This window comes from Vespula pensylvanica, chromosome 7 (assembly GCF_014466175.1).
Source record: "Vespula pensylvanica isolate Volc-1 chromosome 7, ASM1446617v1, whole genome shotgun sequence".
Lineage (NCBI taxonomy): Eukaryota > Metazoa > Arthropoda > Insecta > Hymenoptera > Vespidae > Vespula > Vespula pensylvanica.
In genome coordinates, this window is record NC_057691.1 from 7,135,292 (window position 1) to 7,155,743 (window position 20,452).

Genomic DNA, 20,452 nt, shown 5'->3' on the forward strand with positions numbered 1-20,452 from the left:
ATGCATGCACTGCATATTCTATTGAACAGAATGTCGAGTAATAAGAAACAAAAAACACGTATATACGTCGATTTATATCTTTAATAGCATTTAGAAAATGTTACAATTCAATAGAGACAATGATGAGTGAAACATTAACATAATGATAAATTAAAATATCAAAAGAAATATTGAAACAATTAGCATCTTTAATGAAGTATCATATTCGTTGAGAAATATAATGAATAATTTCGAAATAATATTCAGCCGGATGCATCTTTACTTTGTCTTTGTTGTATCATCTCTCTAAGATTATTTTCACTCTCTTTCAGACTCTTTTGCAAATAAGTTTTATTATTTTCTAAAGTTTGAACCTTCTCGTCTACAGCTTTCATTCTATTTTCCAAACCGACTTTAATATTTTCAATATCATCAAATAAAAACATTCGACCAATGGATTCGTAAGTTCTTGTATCCGGTGGCAAAGAGGTTATCTCTTTAACGGTAAGTTGTGCACGTTGTTTCGTACGTTTTAATTTTTCTATTTGTACATCAGCCAGTTTTAATTTTTGCGTGGTATCTACCATTTTCTCGTGCAATTCCGAAAATGCCTTTTTTAATTCTTGATCCGGTACTCTTGCCATGTTTTCCTTTAAAACTTTTCTCCTAATTTCGATCAAACATTTTTATCTGCATTTTACAGTCTTAATATATTAGAATTAATTTACATTACCTCTTATATATTGATTCAATTTAAACGTAAATACACCACACGTTTTTCTTTGATAATCCTTCGATCAGATATATGTGTTAATATAACATTGTTAAATAAAGATTCTCACATATACAGTTCATCCATATATGACAAACTGACTTCATTCATAAAGGCATATTTGCATGATGTATCAAAGATATCGTAGAACATTAAATAATCTTCTTTGAAAATATTTTATTCCAATAATCGTTTCTTCACAATAACGACGATAAAATAATTTATTTCGTCGAAAAAAAATTGACGCATTATATGAACTCTCTTTGATCAACGTATTATCGTCGTAACTCGTATTCTGATTGGTAGTTCGGTTCTGTCCTCTCATGAAAATTTTCCTTAAGCTTTCTTCTTCTTTCTTTCTCTCCTTTTTTTTTTTTTAATATCGCATAAATTTACTTATTATTATTATTTACTTTATAAACGTTAATTTATTTATACGTTTTCTTGTCAACTAATTAAATCGATCAATCAACGGAAAGAACATATAGCGATTAAGGTTATTTATATCGTTCAATTGTTATAGGTCCATCTGTGGTAGGTTGAGTCTAGAAGGATCGAAACATATTATACGCCATATTAGATATCGACCTTTGTTTGTAGCAACTTCAAGCGTTAGCATCGTTTCTCTACTTTTGTCGTGTACTCTGTCTTTCCCTGTCCGCGGTCCGTGTCTCTTCTCCGGGTCAGAAAAATCATTTATTTTTGTGCATTAAATTTGTTATTGAGTGCGATTGGTCGACGTGAAAGGAGGAACCACTTTGCGGTGAGTGAATTTTTATATGACGTACGTAGAACATTAGGTTCCCCCATGTTTTTTTTTTATTCCTGTCTTTTCGTGAGAACGATAAAGGGAGGTAGTTTTACGTTCTTCTCTCTCTCTCTCTCTCTCTCTCCATCTCTCTCTCTCTCTAGCTTATGGTACGAACCACCTTGATAATTTCGAGATGAGAAAAAAAAAGAAAAAAGAAAAAAAAAAAAAGAAAGAAAAATACGATTCGTAATTTCATCATCATCGTCATCGTCGAACATTTAATTTCAACGTCGGAGATCGGGCTTTCAAGTTTTTTTTAGATTTTATATTTTTTTAGTTGCTGATGCGATGGATTGCCCTTTAGCCTCTTATTGAGGGTGACCATCGTGCGAATGTCCGAGCTTGGCCGTTACATACACGTTCTCTTCTCTCTCTCTCTCTCTCTCTCTCTCTTCTCCGCGTAGTTATATACTACGTACACGTACGTATGTACCAGCGGATTAAGTACACATTACCTTCCTTTTTTGTGATTTTTTTTTGCTATCATTGAAAATCGTCCTACTCCCTCCCTCTCTCTCTCTCTCTCTCTCTCTCTCTCTCTCTCTTTCTCTCTCTCTATTTCTCTGAACTCGTGATTGGAGTACGGTTTCCTCAAATGATTATATTTGTGCGTTGCGTAAAAAAATGAAACGAAGGGAGTTCGACTCCACCTAGTAAAATATTTATACTCGGTATTAATAAAAACGTTTTCCCGATCGATTGATTTACATACACGTAAGAATTTCGTGATTACATATGTGCCATGTTGTTGGAATAATCAGGAAGGTAACCAATTGTAAGCATCGCGTTTGCTGTGTTTGTGATCTTGGCCTATTATTTTCTATGTCTCTATATCTTGTACAAAGTGTCGCTGTATGTCCGTTCGAAGAATTTATTATGATGTATCGTAGAATATTCTCGTGAATCTTGGGAATGAAGAGATTAATTATTTATTATTAATAATTAATAATTCTTATCTTTCAATTAGATATATTATATATTTATTTATTTATTTGTTTGCTTATTATTTGATTCACATAGTCATCATCGTATTGATCTTTCATCGAGTCCGACGTAAATTATTTTGTTGGTTATTTACGAACATATTTACGATTAGACGACTCGTATTATTTCGATTCTATATTAACTTATGCTTTTAACGTGCATTTCGTGTCTTCTAATAATAATAATAATTATATTCATCGTAAGAGATATATTATACAGATAGAAGATTATAACGGCGTCAGTCGCATACGTAGAAAAGTAGAAAGTTTGTAGGTTATGTTTCACATCCATTTTACTTTTAAATAATTTCTCGTACTAAGCCTATTGGTGGAATCAACTGATGTAGTAGAAAAGTAGTAGCAGTAGTAGTAGCAATAGCAATAGTAGTATAGTAGTGTGATAGTCGTTCGATAACCCAATGTACGTGATATCATAATGATTCATAAAAGATCCTATACATCGTTCTTTAACCGTTTCTCTATATACGTGTGCGCTCCTTTTTTCCTCGAAAAGTTATTGATTTCGTTCGGTTGCGTCGTAAAACGTTCTCAATACGACTTTTTCTTCCTCCGTGTATATATATATATATATATATATATATATATATATATATATGTATCGATTATTCATATTTTTATAATTATTTAATCGGAAATTAAAAGCTTTGTAATCTCATCAAAGAGTAACATGAAATCTCTTGAGAATTTTCTCGTATCGTTGTTCGATATCCATTAGAAAGCTGACGATAACACGATAACTGTGTCTGGTTGAGGATATTAAAACGAGACTCTAGCATTCGAGGTTTCATCTTGTATAATGGCGCGATATTTAGCTAGACGTTATCGAGAAAAATTGTTTTTTCTTTCTTCTTCTTTTCTTTTTTTAATTCCTTCTTTTTTCTTTTTTTTTACATCGATCCCTATTTTTAGCTACCATCAATAAAACTGTCGAGTGATTTGAACGTTGTCTTCGTTTATCGTTACCCGACGATCATTGAAATAATTGCAACAATTGGTGCAATCATATACAGTGGTGTGCATTGTGCACCATTTAAATATACGAACGAATGAACGAATGAACGAATGAACGAACGAACGAACGAATTGAATCAGAATAATTTTTTTCTTTTTTTCTCTATAAAAAGATACGAGGATTTAAAAAATTTTTTTGTTACAAATCTTGTGATTCGTAAAAAAAAAAAAGCAAACAAAAAAGTGAAGCAGAGAAGAAAAAAATAAAATAAAATAAAATAAAAAACCGGGGAAATAAGAACAGTTCAAAAACAGAGATTCATGTTGATCGTTATGCGTAGTATGTATATCAGTGTCACTGTTACGATAACAGGGCTTCATGTATAAAATTCAAGCGGTGTCATCCATATTAATGAAATTCTTCTTTATTAGTACAACGGTTACGCGATTTAACGGAGCTCACGTTCACCGTAATGTTTCCTGCACGCGAACTGCTTGTTATCACTCGTATTCGTTTGATACCATGTGCCATATCATTATGTCTACTTAGAGAATTGTTTTTTTCGTAAATACGATACTTGAATTTTTTTTACATTTCCAAGTTTGAATTTGCCCGCCATTAATCGCGAGTTAACGATGCAACGCGATTGCCGCCATGTTTTTTTTCTTCTTTTCTTTTCCTTATGCATATCTTTTCTATTACTCGTATATTCGTATATTCGTTTTAATTCGAATTTCCCGGGCTTTTTCTCTTCCGCGTCGAATCTATTTCTAACCTATCGTATACGGTTAATCAATTATCCAGGATATACGTTATAAATTTGTTAGATTTTTTTTTTAAAATTCACCCTCCCATTTTCTACTCTTTCACACGGAAGTATAATATTAAGAGATAATTAATAAAGATAGATAGGGTCGGGGATCAAAAGGGAGATTATTCGAAAGTGCTTCTGTTCACAGTGGTTCGCATTCTAAAGTGATTTATTATTGCAAGGCGAACAAGGTGATGAATATAGTGTTTATCAAAATTACGCAATTTTGTCGGTACGGTACCGCGATGAGATTATATCAGCGACGCGTTTGAATATATCAAAAAGCTTGACTTCGTGGTTTTTCTCTGCTGACATGCATGATTTTTATTTTTATTTTATTTTATTTTATTTATTTATTTATTTATCTTTTTGCTTTATTCTCTTCACTTTTATTTTCTGATTCTCGTTTGCTTTTCTTTGGGTCAAATGGTGTCATGGTATCAATTTTTATTCGGATCACAAACTTCGCATCAATTTTTCTAACTTAAAAAGTCGATGCATTTCGTTAAAAATTCATGGTTCGTTTAACATATTTTCTCGTAACAATCATCTTTCGAAAATGGCTTCCAACGGTTGTACATACGAATATACATACGTCTAGTACGTTGACACTGGTAAGCTCGTTATATTATGCATTATGCATATACATATGTATTTAGCAGTACCAGCAATAGAGGATAGTTAGAGGAGGTACAGTTGATAAAATTTGCGTTCATCCTTATGGCTTGTTTGCATTGTCGATTTCTCTCGGTGTCGCAGAGTACTGTGGGTTTACCGAGTATCTCACTGTGTTGGTCGATAAATTTATCGAGTTTAGCTTCTCGTGAAACTAAACTCGACAATTATCTTTCGGCAAACGGACGTATCCTTATTAACAGGAAATTGTAAAAAATAGAAAAAACTTTTTCTCTCTCTTTTTTTTTTCTTTTTCAATTTAGAAAGACAAAATTGTATATTAACATTTTGATTCAGGTCCTAGATGTTCGTAACGATTTTTTATAGTTGACAGTTACTTAATTTTTAATATTTAATATTTTGAAAAAAAATATATATATATTAAGTATGTACCTATACAATTTTTCTTTCCTTTTTTTTTAATTTTCATATATATATATATATATATATATATATATATATATATAAAATTGATTCGTGTACATAAAGATATGAAAGATTAAAAAGAGGAAGAGAAAGAAAAAGAAGAAAAGAGCGTCTCTTTGTGTCTGACTCATAAGATGAAAAAGCAGGACCCCAGATGGACATTCCGAAAGGAAATGAATCTCAAATTTCAAACGTGTAATATCGTTAATCCTCTTTATACGCATTCTTCTTCCTTAGGATTACCTTTAGAAATCGTTTATCTAATCTTTCGGAGTCCTTTAAATTATACATTTTTACTTTCAAGAGGAACCAATTCTTTCTCTCTTTCTCTATCTCTTGAAATCCTTTTTCTTTGGATACGTCGTCCTGTGTCCATATATGTAAATCTGACGTCAGCACCCTCGCGAGAGTCGCATAAGGACGCCCACCTTGACACAACGACGAAGACGAAGACGAAGACGACGACGAGGACGATGACAACGATGACGATGACAATGGCGTCGTTTGTCGCTTCTTTTCCGCATCCTTCAAATTTTATCTTTTTTTTTTTTATTTTTATTTTTTTTATTTTCTTTCTTTTCTTTTTTTTTATTATGGATTCATATATATGTCGTTCTAATATTTCTTTTTTATTCGTCATATGGAAATTAGATATTAGGTTTAAATATAAATTTAAATTTGAGAGAGAGGGAGAGAAGAATCGATAATCGACATTTTGATCAATAGTTGATAATCGACATTTTGATTGATTATCGATAAGACATATTTTTCTCTAATATTTCTTTTCTATACATCATCGTCATAGAAATCAAGTATTAAGTCTACATCTATATTATCTAAATCTAAATTATCTAAAACTAAATTAAAATTTGAGAGAGATAGAGAACTAGGAAGAATCGATAAATGATATTTTTTTTTTTGCTCGATTTCTTGTGAGATCTATTATCGATGTTCTTTCGTTTCGATATTCGAACCTATATACGTAGATTGTTAAAATCGATTATTGAAAAAACAAAAACAAAAAAAAAAGTTTTCCTATATAAATACGTACATACATACGTACGTACAATCGAAAGTCAAAATGGAGACCTCGAAAAAAGCCCACTCGTTCTTTAGTTTCAATGATTAGCATGCATGCGTAGGAGATAAACGTGTTTGCTACGTAAGTACTATACCTTTCGTGTTTCGTTTGAACATGAAAAATATGAATCACCGTGTTCACTCTTCTGATATATACACATATACAAACGCAGTAAAAAGTACAGAGTCGATATATCGAGAAAACTGTACGTACGATTTTCGATTTAACTCCCTGTCTCGCGAGTACAATTTCTTTATCCTTCAAATCATTTCGAACACTTTCGAAGATATCTAAGTATTTTCTGGTGCTATTGGCACGAGTTCTCTTTGTCGTTCATGAGAAAAGATTGTTCATTAAGATAGACATTTATAACTTCCGGTATGAGAGTTCTGCTTTAAACATGAGTCTAACCGATAGAAAGTTTTATTATCGACAACGATAACAACAACAAAATCAACAACAACAATAATAATAAATAACAATAATAATAATAATAATAATAATATATCTAAATATAATAATTTATGATAATTTAGTGCGGAAGAACTCTCTCTCGGTTTCCATTTTTGACGATCTCGATTAATCAGAATCATTTTGGTTTTGGCTTCGAGGAAGAATATGAGAAGAGGAAGAAAGATCCTCTTTCCTTCTTTGTCTATTCTCTCTTTCTCTTTTTTCTCTCGTTCCTCATATTTTTATCTCTTTTCTTTTTGACCGACATTTCTATGAATATAAACTACGAATTAATTCTAATTTTTATTCTAATTCTAATTTTAATTTATCGTCTCTCTCCTCTTCGCTGCCTTTTCTTTCTCTTCCTTTTTTCCCGTGCGTTTGTCTTCGTCTTTCTCTTTCTCTTTCTCTTTCTCTTTCTTTTTCTTTTTCTCTTTCGTTCTATTTATCTATCCATCTTTCCCATTTAGCGTGGAAAAACAAGAGATATTAACGTGTCGTGACTAAACTTCGTTCGAGTCTGACTCAAGCAGAAGTTTGCGAAATCCATCGTATAGTAGTACTAGTAGTTGCCAACAAAAATTGTGCACGTAAGCTAGGGCGAAGACAGAGAGAAAAAGAAAGAGAGAGAGTGAGAGAGAAATAGATAGATAGATAGACAGATAGATAGATACATAGATAGGAGGGTGATGGCTGTTTCTCTCTCCTATTTGCGAACTAACACCTTCGAGATCTAATCATCACGGAAAGAGTTCATAACGTAACTTGTTCCTATCGACTATGAAGGAAGAAAAGAGAGAGAGGGAGAAAGAAGGAGAGAGAGAGAGAGAGAGAGAGAGAGAGAGAGAGAGAGAGAGAGAGAGAGAAGCAAGGTCGTGATCGTGAAGGTATCTTCTACTTGTCCTACTTTGAGAACCCTATTCGGCTATAACTCGTTACGAGACTTTGATGTTATTATTTTGTGTTAATAATAATAATAATAATAATATTATTATTATTATTATAATTATTTCTTACTTTTTTTTTTTAATTTTATCCTTATTTTTATTTTTATTTTTATTTGTCTGTTCTTCGCTTCGAAAGAATTTTTGCCGATGCAAATGATTGAAATGTTGATCTTGGCGCACTTTTCAGCACGTTAAAACGACAACATCGAACGTTCTAAAGTTCGAATCAAATGTTATTACGATTAAAAATATTAAGTGTCCAGATCGATGACGAGTATGTTAAATTTTACCATTCTTGGAATTTTGCCCGATCGTGATAATTTTCCTTTATCTTTTTCTTTTTCTTTCTCTCTCTCTCTCTCTCTCTCTCTCTCTTTTTTTTAATCCTTTTGTATTTTCATTTAATTGCATTGTGTAATGTTTGAGGAGTATGCATCGATGAAAATTAGAAATTGGGATCGACCAAAATAAAATGATGGTATTATATTTAGTTGGGAAGTTTAAATATGTAAGAGACTGTTCATATATATGGTATTACAAAGACGATGAAAATGATAAATTGTTTTATGTAAAGTATGAATGCGAGTGGGATCGTACATATGTTAGTGCGTGATACCGATCATTGAAAACGTTACGAGTTAAACTAAAAATAACGTACTTCATATTTTCGTTTATTACAAGACGTACGCGTAAAAATCAATTATTATTATTGTTATATTAATTCGAGATATTATCTTGTGGGAAATAAATAAAATAAAATTTATATTTGTTATTCAAATGATAATTAAACAAAAAATTTACTCTATCGATAAGAGTTTAAACTTTCTATTGCCATTTTTTTCATTGTTTATTATTTAAAGGATAAAAAAAAAAGGAAAGAAAAGTATTTTTTTTTTTTTTTCCCCCCATTATTGAAACATCTAAGTGCCTGTAACAAAATAGAGAAATAGAAAAGAATAAAAAGAAATCCTACGAAGATAAAGGTGAAAAAGTTGGTGGTAGCAGAGAAGAAAGGTGGGGTGGAATATCGTAATGACCTCCACCTACGCGTTTCAAACTATTTTCGATACTCAGTTCGGCTAACTTTAGCGTTTTCGTCGGTCCAGTCTTTGACTTTGAGCTCAGTTTTCTACCGAGAATTCGCTCTCACGCTACTCGACTTAGCGCGTTCCTTAGCGATTTCCTTGTTTTATTCCCCTTAGATCCCTTTCGATCTTCGCTGATTATCTTCGAGTTAATTGCGATCGATCGTAAATTTAATTTACGTGAATTCTTCGATGTGTATTATTTCTTCTGACTTTATTTTTATTTTTCCTATCGTTTCTTTCCTTTTTGTTTTTTTTTCTTTTTGGTTGCAATTAGAAGAAAGATAGAGAGAGAGAGAGAGAGAGAGAGAGAGAGAGAAAGAAAGAGGGAGAGAAAGGTGAAATTTTAATAGAAATCTTTTAAAATAATTTTATAATCGTCACGATAATTAATCGATTATGAATTTCTTTTCTTTTTTTTTGTTTCGTAAAATATTAATTCGAGATTCGGTATTGTTGTGATCGATAAAAATATGCACTTCGATAATATAAATGGCCGGAAAGCGTGAGATATGCGTTATTGCTATTTAAAGGTGATTGCTATGCAACATTGTGCCTATCTCGCTAGAACTAGTGCCAAGCTTCTGACATAAGTTTATCGAGCGAGTAAGTATAAAAGTAATGAATTCGTTTATACATGTGTAACGTTTCCTTTTTCTTTTTCTTTTTTCCTTTTCTTGTATTTTTTCTTCATGAAAGGCAAACATAAAGAGAAAAAGAGAGAGAGAGAGAGAGAGAGAGAGAGAGAGAGAGAGAGAGAGAGAGAGAGAATATTTCTTTATACTTAGCGACAATAAATTATCGTCGATAACAATCACATTTCAAGGCTCTTTGTCATAAATTTACGAAGTTATCGTAAAAAAAAAGGAAAAATAAAAAATAAGGAAAACCCTCGTAAAATTCTATTGTGAAAATTTGGAAGACAAAATTTTATGCACCGACGTGATAAAATATAATCGTTTTTAATGTTATAACGGGTATGAAAAAATTTATTGAATTTATAGTTGAACTTTTCTTTTTTCTTCAATTAATTTTTATCTTAAAATTATTATTGAAAGAGAGAGAGAGAGAAAGAAGGAGAGAGAGAGAGAGAGAGAGAGAGAGAGAGAGAGAGAGAGAGAGAGAGAGAGAGAGAGAGAGAGAGAGAGACAAGTTCGAATTGAAATTAGGGTAGGTCATAGTTTTCAAATTATCTTGTCCTATCAACGACCCCCTTTTTTCAATATTGATACTTGCCAGCTGGCCGATCGAATGGTGTTGCCTAATTACTATAACTAAATACGATTGCATTGTCCGACAGGTGGTTGCCTAAGCTCTAATAGCCGAGCATAAAAGACATACTACGATGGTCGACTACTACAGGATTCTCGAAGTACAACGGACTGCTACCAGCAGTGATATAAAAAAAGCGTAAGTTCAATAATAAACAACAATTATTTTTTTTTTTGTCGATTTTATGACGGAACGAAAAAGCAATGTTAATTCAAGACGCGATTAAAATTAAAATTTCAGAAAAAAGATTTTTGAACGATCAAAGAATTCGATTATTCAAATTTGATTTTTTGTTTTGTTTTGTTTTGTTTTGTTTGTTTGTTTTTTTTTTTTTTTGTATTTTATGAGGAGAAAGAAAGTAAAAGAAAGTAGAGAAAAGGTAGAAGAAAGTTTATATGAAAGAAGAAAAGTATTTTAATATATTCGAGTGAAGTCGATGTTGATATGAGATAAGGTAGAAAAAATTAAGATTTAAGGCAAGATTTTTCAATGATGAAAGAATTCTATCGTTCAAATTCGAATGTATATAATTTTTTGTTTTTGTTATTGTTTTTGTTTTTATGGATGAAAAAGAAAAGAAGTAACACGAATACATTTTCTCAATGGTTACCGGTGAAAAATTGAATGAAAAGCTCTGCAATAGGAGCAAGTAGAACACCGTACTTTGGCCATCATCCAAGTTCGAATTCGAAAGAACAGTTGGTTGGATCTTGTATATTCGATTCTCGAAAGCGAGGCATGACGATCGTAATAAAATAGATCTTCTCTTGGATGAACCAGTTTGTGTAAAACATCCTTGTAAAATATTAAACTATAACTTCAATGATATATCAGTATAATAGTTTCTTTACGTCTTCTTGAATCGATCATTTCGTATAGTTAGAATTTAAATATATTTTTATTTTCTCTCTTTTTTTTTTTCTTTTTCTTTCTTTCTTTCTTTCTTCTTTTTTTTTTTTTTTTTTTTTTTTAACTTGATATCCAGAAAAAATCTTGAACTTTCAAAAAATAAATATATTGCATATAAAAAGAGAATATATTTATAATGTATAAAAATGTATATATGTATATGTAATTCGTAATTGCATCGTTGGTCTCGTTTGATATTTTCAGATACAGAAAATTAGCATTGAAATGGCATCCAGACAAAAATCCCGAAAATTTGGACGAAGCGAATAAGAGGTTCAAGGAAATATCTGAAGCATATGAAGTATTGATAGACGGTAAGAATTTATATTTCCTGCTTAGGAAAAAGCGAAAGAGAAACAAAAACAAAAGACAAAATATAATTGAGTGAGGGTCGATGATCTTATAAAGTTAAAAACAAAAAATGGAGCTGGAAAAATTATGGAAAAAGAAATTTCTAATCGATGATTCTAATTATGATCGAATCCAAGGAGGAAAGCAGAAGAGGAAGAAGAAAATTTTTATAAAGAAATAGAAAAAAAAAAAAAAGAAAGATGAGCATAAATTTTATTCATCGGCGTAGACGTGCTTCGCATGAGAGCTTTTCTTCCAAAAGCGAATCCCACAAGTAGAATAATTTATATATATATATATAAAAAATCATTTTTTTTCTTTCTCTCTATCTCTATCTCGAAAAACGCACGCTTTTCACTCTTCCTACGTGAAGCTTTTTTATGAAAGACATCTGAAAAATTTGCTGAATTTTTTTTCTTTTCCTATCTTTTTTTTCTTTTTTGTAAACTCAAAGAATGAAATTTTTATATTTAAAAAAAAAAAAAAAAGAAAAAAAGAAAGAAGAAATGAAAAATCGCAAATGTTTCAAATAGCCTTAGTGATAGTTCTAATTACACAGTCATTCTATATACAATAGCTATTAGATGACACTAAATTTGAAAGAGGATTAGAAAAAGAAAAGAAAAGAAAAAAAAAAGAAATACTCCACTTGTTTGAAGCTCGTCGATTTTTCTCTTGTCCCAACAGTTGTTTCTTTTGTACAATCGAACAATTGATTTATTTTATTTTGTTATATTTTCTTTTATTTTTTTTTATTCTTCTTAAATTTAAATTTAATTTAATTTAATTTAATTTAACTTAATTCAATTTATTTTCTTTATTTCTTTTTTTTCCGTACACTGAACGTAAAACGTTTTGACGGTAAGAAAAAAGAAAGGAAAGGACAAAAAGAAAAAAGAAAATAAAATAAAATAACACAGTTAAAAGAAAAGATTAACTCTCGGCAAGAAAAAAACAAAACAAAACAAAACAAAAAGAAAAAAAAAATTAAAAGGAGGAAGCTCAACGAAAAATCTTTGTTTCCGGACACAATCTGATGGCACTCGGTCTGGGTGTTCAGATGCGAAGAGACGAACCTACGACCAGCGATTGTATCAGAAGGCGTCCTCGAGGCCAGGCCGTGGATTCACCTTCCGGAGTTACTTTGACTCTCCCTTTCAACGACACTTTGGTACCATTGAAAAAAAAAAAAGAAAAGAAAAAAAAAAGCATTATAAAGAGATTTGAAGATTAGCCTAGCATTGAGAATTTCTTTTTGAACTTTTAATTCATTTTAATAATCGTGTTGCCGCAAATAATGAACAGGGAGGGAAAAGTGTTCGCAAAAGCTGGACGTTTGTCATGAAAAAAAAAAAAAAAAGAAAAAAAGGATAAAAAAAATAACAATATCGAATTGAGAACGATAAGGGAAAAAAAAAGGAAAGAAAAGCAAAATCGTTTGATCGTTTGATCACATCGGAGAGAAAAATATCATCTCTTTTATTTGCTGCTCGTAGTTTGTCATTTATCATTTATGCACGAGAGTTACCTTTGTGAGATCCTTGAGAGAGCCTCCTGTTAAAATCGATTTTCCGTTCATGTGCGAGTGTTATAAAAAAGAGGATAAAAAAGAAAAGGAATCATTGATTTTTGTTGGAGGACTCCCTCTGATAAATACTCATAAATTAATTTTTGTTATTGTTTGTTATTTTTTCTTCATTTTATTTTTTTAAATATTTTTTTTTTCTGTATCTCGATTTTCTTCTTTTTTTTTGTTTTTTAATTTTTTTTTATGTGCACTTAATTTATTATATGCTTTTTCCATATCTCTAAATTGATATTATAAAAACATACGAGGTGTAGAAAAGAGATGGAAATATATTACATTTTTCTTTTTTTTTTTTCATTGCGTTGAGAAAGAGAGAGAGAAAGAAAGAGAGAGAGAGAGAGTGTGTGTGTGTGTGTGTGGTGTGTTTGTCCAGGATTCGCTCGCTTTTTTATTTTCCAAGATGCGTAACTCATCATCGTGATATGCGCAAATTATTTATTTAACAATGAGTGTACCTTGTTAGCAAAGCACTTTTTAACAAGCAGTCTCCACTTGATAATTTAAAAAAAAGAAAAAATGAGAGAGAAAAGAACTGACCGTTCGACTATAATAATCCCTTTGTATATGTATATATATAATAATCCTATATATATATATATATAAATTGTATTAGTTTTCTTTGTTCTATTTCTAAAAGAACAATAACTTCAATTAGTTCTTTTCTCCCAGACGATGATTTTCCATGCCAATTTCCTTGTTTATTAAAAGAAAAGAAAAGAAAAGAAAAAAAAAGGAAAGAGAAAAAAGACGACATAAACAACTACCAATCCCAGCAAATATTTGACTAACACATTTGAAATTCGCAGAACCCTTGCTGCTTCTTCTTGGATTTTGAAACGAATAAAATTGTTATGAAAAGCTCTTTAATCAATTAAATCCATTTATTAGATTGAAATATTAATATGACATTTTGTTGTTTGTTTGTGAAATTTTTACAGAAAAGAAAAGGCGTGTTTACGATCAATATGGAAAGGAGGGTCTACAGATGAACGGTGGCAAGAGACGTCATGAGAGTGACTTCAGGCCATTGTTTACCACTTTCGTCTTTAGGGATCCGGAGGAGGTCTTTAAGGAATTCTTTTCCAACTCGTCCTTCGATGATCCTTTTGCTGGTAAAAAAAAAAAAAAAAGAAAAAAAGAAAATTACTTTATCTTTTCTTTTGTCGGATGGATCCTTAGACTTTCTAATAATAGTAATAATGATTACAAACATTAATAGTAATAATAATAGTAATTACATATTAATAATAATTTTCTTATTATATGTAATAAAGAAAATGAAGAGACAGATAATTTAGAATAATGGTAGTTATAGGACGGGCCAAAAGTTCCTAGATGATTTAAAAAGAATTCAATTTTTCTATCTCGATACTTTTTTAGGCAAATTTTTTGTTTTCAGATTGTATGCGAGGTACATGGTATCCATCTTTGAAATGAAATAGAAGTAAGTTTACTTAATAATCTAGTATAGTATATAATGAAAATTAATTTTTTTGTTTAGGCATGTTCGGGCCTGGTGTTCGTCGAGGACCAGGTAGAAATGGTTCTAACAACAGTTTGAACACGTCGTTATTTGGACGTCTGGGTTTTCATTCGCCGTTCGACGATGTATTTGAAGGAGCAACATATTGCAATTATACTTCGTTTGGCACGTTTACTGGCTTCGACGGAACGACAGGTGGTGGAGCAGCAATAAAAACCAGTACATCGACACGTTTCATCAATGGGAAAAAGATAACCACCAAAAAGTAATGATCGAGATACATATACACAATACACACATATATATATCTTTTTTTCTTTATATCAAAGTACGTTAACGTCATTTAGAAGATTATGATTAATTTAAACGATCTTCGGTCGATATTTTTCACATTTCTAAGTTATAACAAAAAGGAACATAAATCAATATTTTCAACTGATGATGATGGTGATGATGATGATGATGATGATAATGAAGCAAGTAGAAAAAGAAAACAAAAGGGAAAATATTATTGTAATGTTCTATAGAATTTAAGCAATTTAATAATCTCTTGTTCTTTTTTTTTTTGTCTTTTTGTTATCAGGATATACGAAGACGGGAAGGAAACCATAATGTCATACGAGAACGACGTCCTAAAATCCAAGACGGTGAACGGAGTACCACAGTCAATAACGTACAGTTAAATTAAACTTTCAATTCGACTCGATCTCTCATCGGCAATCGAGAAAATATCCTGTCGTCACGTTTCGAAATATATCTACGAAGTACTGCTAATCCAACGGCATCCAGCTACCAGCATTATCCACAAGTCGTGTTTTCTCTCTCAGGACCAACCGCGTGTTAGACCGTCGAGACTATCTTTTGCTATCTTTAATCCGTATTTTTCTCTATTCTGTCTCTTTGTCTGTCTATCTGTCTGTCTGTATGTCTGTCTATCTATCTATCTATCTATCTATCTATTTATCTATCCGTCTCACTATTTCTCTCTCCCCTTTCTTTTTCTATCTATTCTCACTTTCATCTTTTCACTTATCTTCTCTTATTTTCTTCAATCGTCCATCGAGTTTGAGCTTTTTCGATTAGAAACTATTATTTGGCTGCTTCTCTCTTTCAAACTCATTTCTTTGTCTCTATCTTCGTGTGTGTGTGTGTACCCAACGCATTTCAATTGTATTGTTTCCAACGGAATGTCATATATAAGATGAGAGACGTATGGCAGTGACAGGATCTCTAGCTCGAGCGATCGTGGCGATAGATAAATAAATATAACTAAAAAAAAGAAAAAAATAATAAAAACAGAAAAAAGATATAATAATAATAATAAAAAAATATATATATATATATATAATACACGCAAAAAATAAGAAAATCAAAGAAACGTTACAAAATTAAGCAAACGCTAGGAGAATGATCATAGTTACAAGCTCCTGCTCTCGTCACGTTTTTGTTTTATCAGGTTCGACGAAGTATCGACAAGTCGTCAAGTCGCTGAGGGGATCGATGATGTTACCGTGATTAGCCAGACCGTAAAAATACATCATGGTGATTATCCAAAGGGTAGCAGAAACAAAACCCATCATCACCCACATGTCAAGAAGGTGGATAAGGGTAAGAGAAAGTAAAAAGACGCGCATCGTCATTTCTCTGCGCTTCAGGTTCCTTTCCTCAATAATTATTAACGATCGATTGGGTTGCGGTACGATGGACTTGATGTAAATTTTTCTTTTTTATCGCTATTATTATTATTATTATTATTATTATTATTATTATTAATATTATAATTATAATTATATTATTATTATTATTATTATTATTATTATTACTACTACTATTAATATTATTATTATTATTATAATTATAATTATATTATTATTATTATTATTATTATTATTATTATTATTATTATTATTATTATTATTATTATTATTATTTACTACGGCATCGCGTCTGTTGTCGCTTAACGAAGGAAAGTTCCACATAATTAATATAACGGATATATATCAGACTTAATAATCGTATCTTGTGAGAGTGATGTTCGGTGAAAAAAAAAAAGAAAAGTCTGTATAGATTTACATATCTATACGATTGGAAGAATAATAAAATAATAAAATTAATGTCGAGATTAGAAATAGTAATATACTTAAAATTTCTGATTGTAAGAAAAACGATGTAATAATAACGTCTGCAGATAGCATTCTAGAGTCGATTATATATATATAATTTTATATATTAATTATATATATATAATTTTGTTTTTCTTTTCGGTTGCTTCGTCGACCTTCATTTAATATCATCATTTAAAATCAATGTTTAAGGATTATATTAAAATAATGAAATCATTTGTTCTAAAATTAAAAGAATCCAAATGATTTATCGTATGTTTTACTTAAAAATTTATTTCATTTTAATTGTCAGATATATCTATATATATACATACATACATACATACATACATACATACATACATATACATACGTACGTACATATATAATAAGCGCATCATTCTCTCGAGTGTGTTAAAAATCGAGTAAGATACGTCGTTAAATTTCAGAACTGATAATTATTATTAAATTTTAAGCTCTTATCACAAGTATCGCCGTGTCACCATTAAAAATTTATAATTTTAAGTTTTAAACATTGAATCGGTCAAGTGCGTATAGATATTTCGATAAGAAGACCCATTGCTTTATCATTGCCTTAAATAAAAATTGTATTGTCTCAGTAACTCAGCACGATAATTCATTATTCTCTTCTTCTTCTTCTTCTTCTCTTTCTATCTTCGTTATTTTTTTTTTTAATTTTTGTCTCGTCATAGTCATTTAATAATTATGAAGCGACAAAGTGTTAATTAAGGTATATATTCATTTAGAATTAAATGGCGAACGCATAGTTCCCTGAAATCCTCCTCTTTTCCTCGAAAGCCTTCTAGTTTACATTATATTTTTCTTGTGTATGTTTTTCTTTAAGTACTTAGTTACTTATGCGCGAATGTATATATAATAATATCGACAAAAAATGTTAAACGCGAAGAAATACATTATTAATTACGTTTATTTATATCTACGTCTCGTCTATTACCTAATCAACACGTAAAAGAAGTTGGATCGATAGATACGAATGAAATTAAAGTTTAGATTTATTTGGAAAATCTCTCTCAGGTATGTATATATCTCTCTCAGGTATGTATATATCTCTCTCAGGTATGTATATATCTCTCTCAGGTATGTATTCTGTTTATTTTATCTATCCTATTTATTATTATGTTAGGGATATATAATTATATAGTAGATATTGAATCTTTTAATTTTGCAATAATCTTTTATTTAAATATGTACAAAGAATACATACACATACATATACATATATATATATATATATATATATTCTTGAAATTGTTTAACACTCACAATGTGATATATAAAATATTATGCACACGTATACGTAGGCTACGTGCCATTTTTCATAAATAGGATGCATACAAAATTGTGCACAAGTTTTATTAATTATTTTTACGTAAAACTCGTATAGGTTTTTTTATCCGGTAATTAGAAAAAAATATATATAATTTAAACGCGATACATGTCTTTTTATTCCCAAAACCGTAAACTCATCAAAACTATAAGTTAGGCGATCGTTCCGCAAGTATGAGCACTGACGTGCTCGTTGCATTTACTAGAGGGCGATTCGACCAACTCATCTTTAATTTATTATTCATTCTTTTCACCGTGTTTTATCAAGTCGTTAGCTTTCATAATATATTTTTCTTTTGCTTCATCTTGACTCAAACCTTTTTGTTTGTTCCATGCTTCCCACTTAGCTTTCTTTTCAAATTCAAGAATGTTTGGTTTTCCTGAAAGAAAAAAGAAAAGAAAATAAATAAAACGCAATTATTCTTATTATTCATATATTCGTCATTTCGATACAGAAACAATGAATCACTTTATATAATATACGAATGAAAAGAAAAATTTGTTTACCGGTATTACAGTCGCCAATTGTTGCTTGTTTATACAATGAATACAGTTCGAGTAAACATGTTGTTGAAGGCTTAAAAGTAAGTTCTTTCACTTCTTCGCTGGCCTTGAGAAATCTCTGAAATAATAATTCATTGTTTTAGATATCAATTGTATAAAATAATATAGAAATCAAAATGTCAATGGTCAAATGATTATTTAAGATATCAAATTCTTTACAAAATAAAAAGAAAAAGAAAAACATATAACATATTTTTAATTCTTCTTTTTTTTTTTCTACAATATTCATTTACTTCAATATAATTAGTCATAAGTTATAATTAGTTTAATAAAAAAATAATTCAAGGATATAAATCTGGATAAGATATTACTGTATATTTAAGATAAATGATAAAAGTATAGCAAGATAAAAATTTTATGATATTTAATACATATATTCGTTTAGAACAAAATTAAACCATTTAATACGATTACATGGAATATTATATCTTAATAAAATATTTTTATATATGTACATATGTAAAAGACGTGTAACAGATAAATAATAAATAAAGTATAATATCTCTAAGAAATATAAGAAATAATAGAAGATATAAAAACATTTTAATGAATGAAAATAATAAAAATGTATTATCGGATTTGATTTATCTAACTAGTTCAATCATGAGTCATAAACTAATAAAGAGTAGACATGTGTCAAATCGGTAACAGTTAAACACACACACAATTCTACAAAACCGACGATAACGACAACAATAGCCGGAAAATACGTGGAACATTGATAATAAAATAATATACGATTGCAAATGTTCTATATAGTTACCATAAAATATCGATTACCTCGTCTAAAGACATTTTCAGGTTGTTAATTATTTATCAATGAGAAAAATTCGATTATTAATTCGTAGAAGATTAGAAGAGGAAACACTGCTAAGAGAAACTCGCACGGAGAAGTACGACGTTATAAATGAGTACGTGCAGAGGTCGTAACTGTTTTCATTTTCTAAGATCGTCAAGGTTTATACACAATAAAGAAAAAAAAGAGAGAGAGAGAGAGAGAGACGATAAGAATTATTTTATACGGTCTGTCAAAAAGAAAAAAGAAAAAAAAAAAAAGAAAAGAAAAGAAAAAACTGTCTCTTACATTCCGTTTGACCTTTGGTCAAATTCTGACCTTCAATCTCCTTTGGTTCGTTTCAATAAAATGTAGAGATCGAAAGCATTTAAAAATTTTATAATTTGCCTAGCAACAATGATGGCGCTGCATGTCCAAACCCAAAGCTAAAGGCTGGTACGCATTGTCAAACTTCGTTCTTATTGAGATGACCCAAAAACGATGTAACGACATAAATACATTTATATTATTGACCTTTGTGCGTACATGAAACGATAGATCAGTAATAATGAAAGCGCGGGTTAATTGGGGAAAAGGAAGAGAAGGAAAGAAATAATCTTTCGATCATTTATTTGTGTTATTATTAGACTATGGCGGATTTTAATTCGTTTTATCGACAATATCGAAAGAATCGTCATAATTAACGTAAATGATTCCTATAAGTATTTATTCCTATAAGTATGATCATTGATATTGTAAAATAAATTTTAGAAAATGTTGTCAACGTTATCTTCCTTTAGTTTTCTTGCCCGTTAATATTTTATGTAAACACTCGTGTGTTATGAGTCATTTTAACATATGGATATGTCTTCGATCGAAAGTTGGTTAAATATAAAATATGTATAAAGTCGAGGTACTCGGATATTATCTATGTCGCATATTACGTTGATATAGATATTGATTTCTTTTTTTTTTTTTTTTATTCTTTACACCATATGTGAAATTTAAATGTAATGGATAAGATAAGGAAATATGAGAACATAT

General features: G+C 30.2%; 3 protein-coding genes across 6 annotated transcripts; 1 reads left to right on the plus strand and 2 right to left on the minus strand.

Moving 5' to 3' along the window:
* Positions 1–63: 63 nt before the first annotated feature.
* Positions 64–905, minus strand: LOC122630767 (prefoldin subunit 1). Its single transcript, XM_043815639.1, has 2 exons — positions 713–905; positions 64–645 (listed from the first exon to the last, which is right to left on the minus strand). The coding sequence occupies exon 2, from the start codon at positions 621–623 to the stop codon at positions 243–245; it is 381 nt and encodes a 126-aa protein (XP_043671574.1). The 5' UTR covers positions 624–645; positions 713–905; the 3' UTR covers positions 64–242.
* Positions 906–1,284: 379 nt separating this feature from the next.
* Positions 1,285–17,324, plus strand: LOC122630409 (dnaJ homolog subfamily B member 6-like). 3 transcript variants are annotated; one of them, XM_043814875.1, is made up of 8 exons: positions 1,285–1,514; positions 10,297–10,406; positions 11,382–11,491; positions 12,589–12,699; positions 14,055–14,228; positions 14,618–14,864; positions 15,183–15,272; positions 16,056–17,324. In XM_043814875.1, the coding sequence occupies exons 2-8, from the start codon at positions 10,342–10,344 to the stop codon at positions 16,219–16,221; spliced, it is 963 nt and encodes a 320-aa protein (XP_043670810.1). In that variant the 5' UTR covers positions 1,285–1,514; positions 10,297–10,341; the 3' UTR covers positions 16,222–17,324. The 3 variants fall into 3 exon arrangements, with proteins under 3 accessions (XP_043670810.1, XP_043670812.1, XP_043670811.1); XM_043814876.1 differs by lacking the exon at positions 1,285–1,514 and adding an exon at positions 9,386–9,602; XM_043814877.1 differs by lacking the exon at positions 12,589–12,699 and having other exon boundaries at positions 1,296–1,514.
* An 835-nt stretch (positions 17,325–18,159) lies between these two features.
* LOC122630535 (putative acyl-CoA-binding protein) lies at positions 18,160–19,572 on the minus strand. Of its 2 annotated transcripts, none has more exons than XM_043815123.1 (3): positions 19,414–19,572; positions 18,577–18,691; positions 18,160–18,449 (listed from the first exon to the last, which is right to left on the minus strand). In XM_043815123.1, exons 1-3 carry the CDS (start codon positions 19,426–19,428, stop codon positions 18,307–18,309), a joined length of 273 nt encoding a protein of 90 aa, XP_043671058.1. In that variant the 5' UTR covers positions 19,429–19,572; the 3' UTR covers positions 18,160–18,306. The 2 variants fall into 2 exon arrangements, with proteins under 2 accessions (XP_043671058.1, XP_043671059.1); XM_043815124.1 differs by having other exon boundaries at positions 19,397–19,549.
* Between the last annotated feature and the right edge of the window lie 880 nt (positions 19,573–20,452).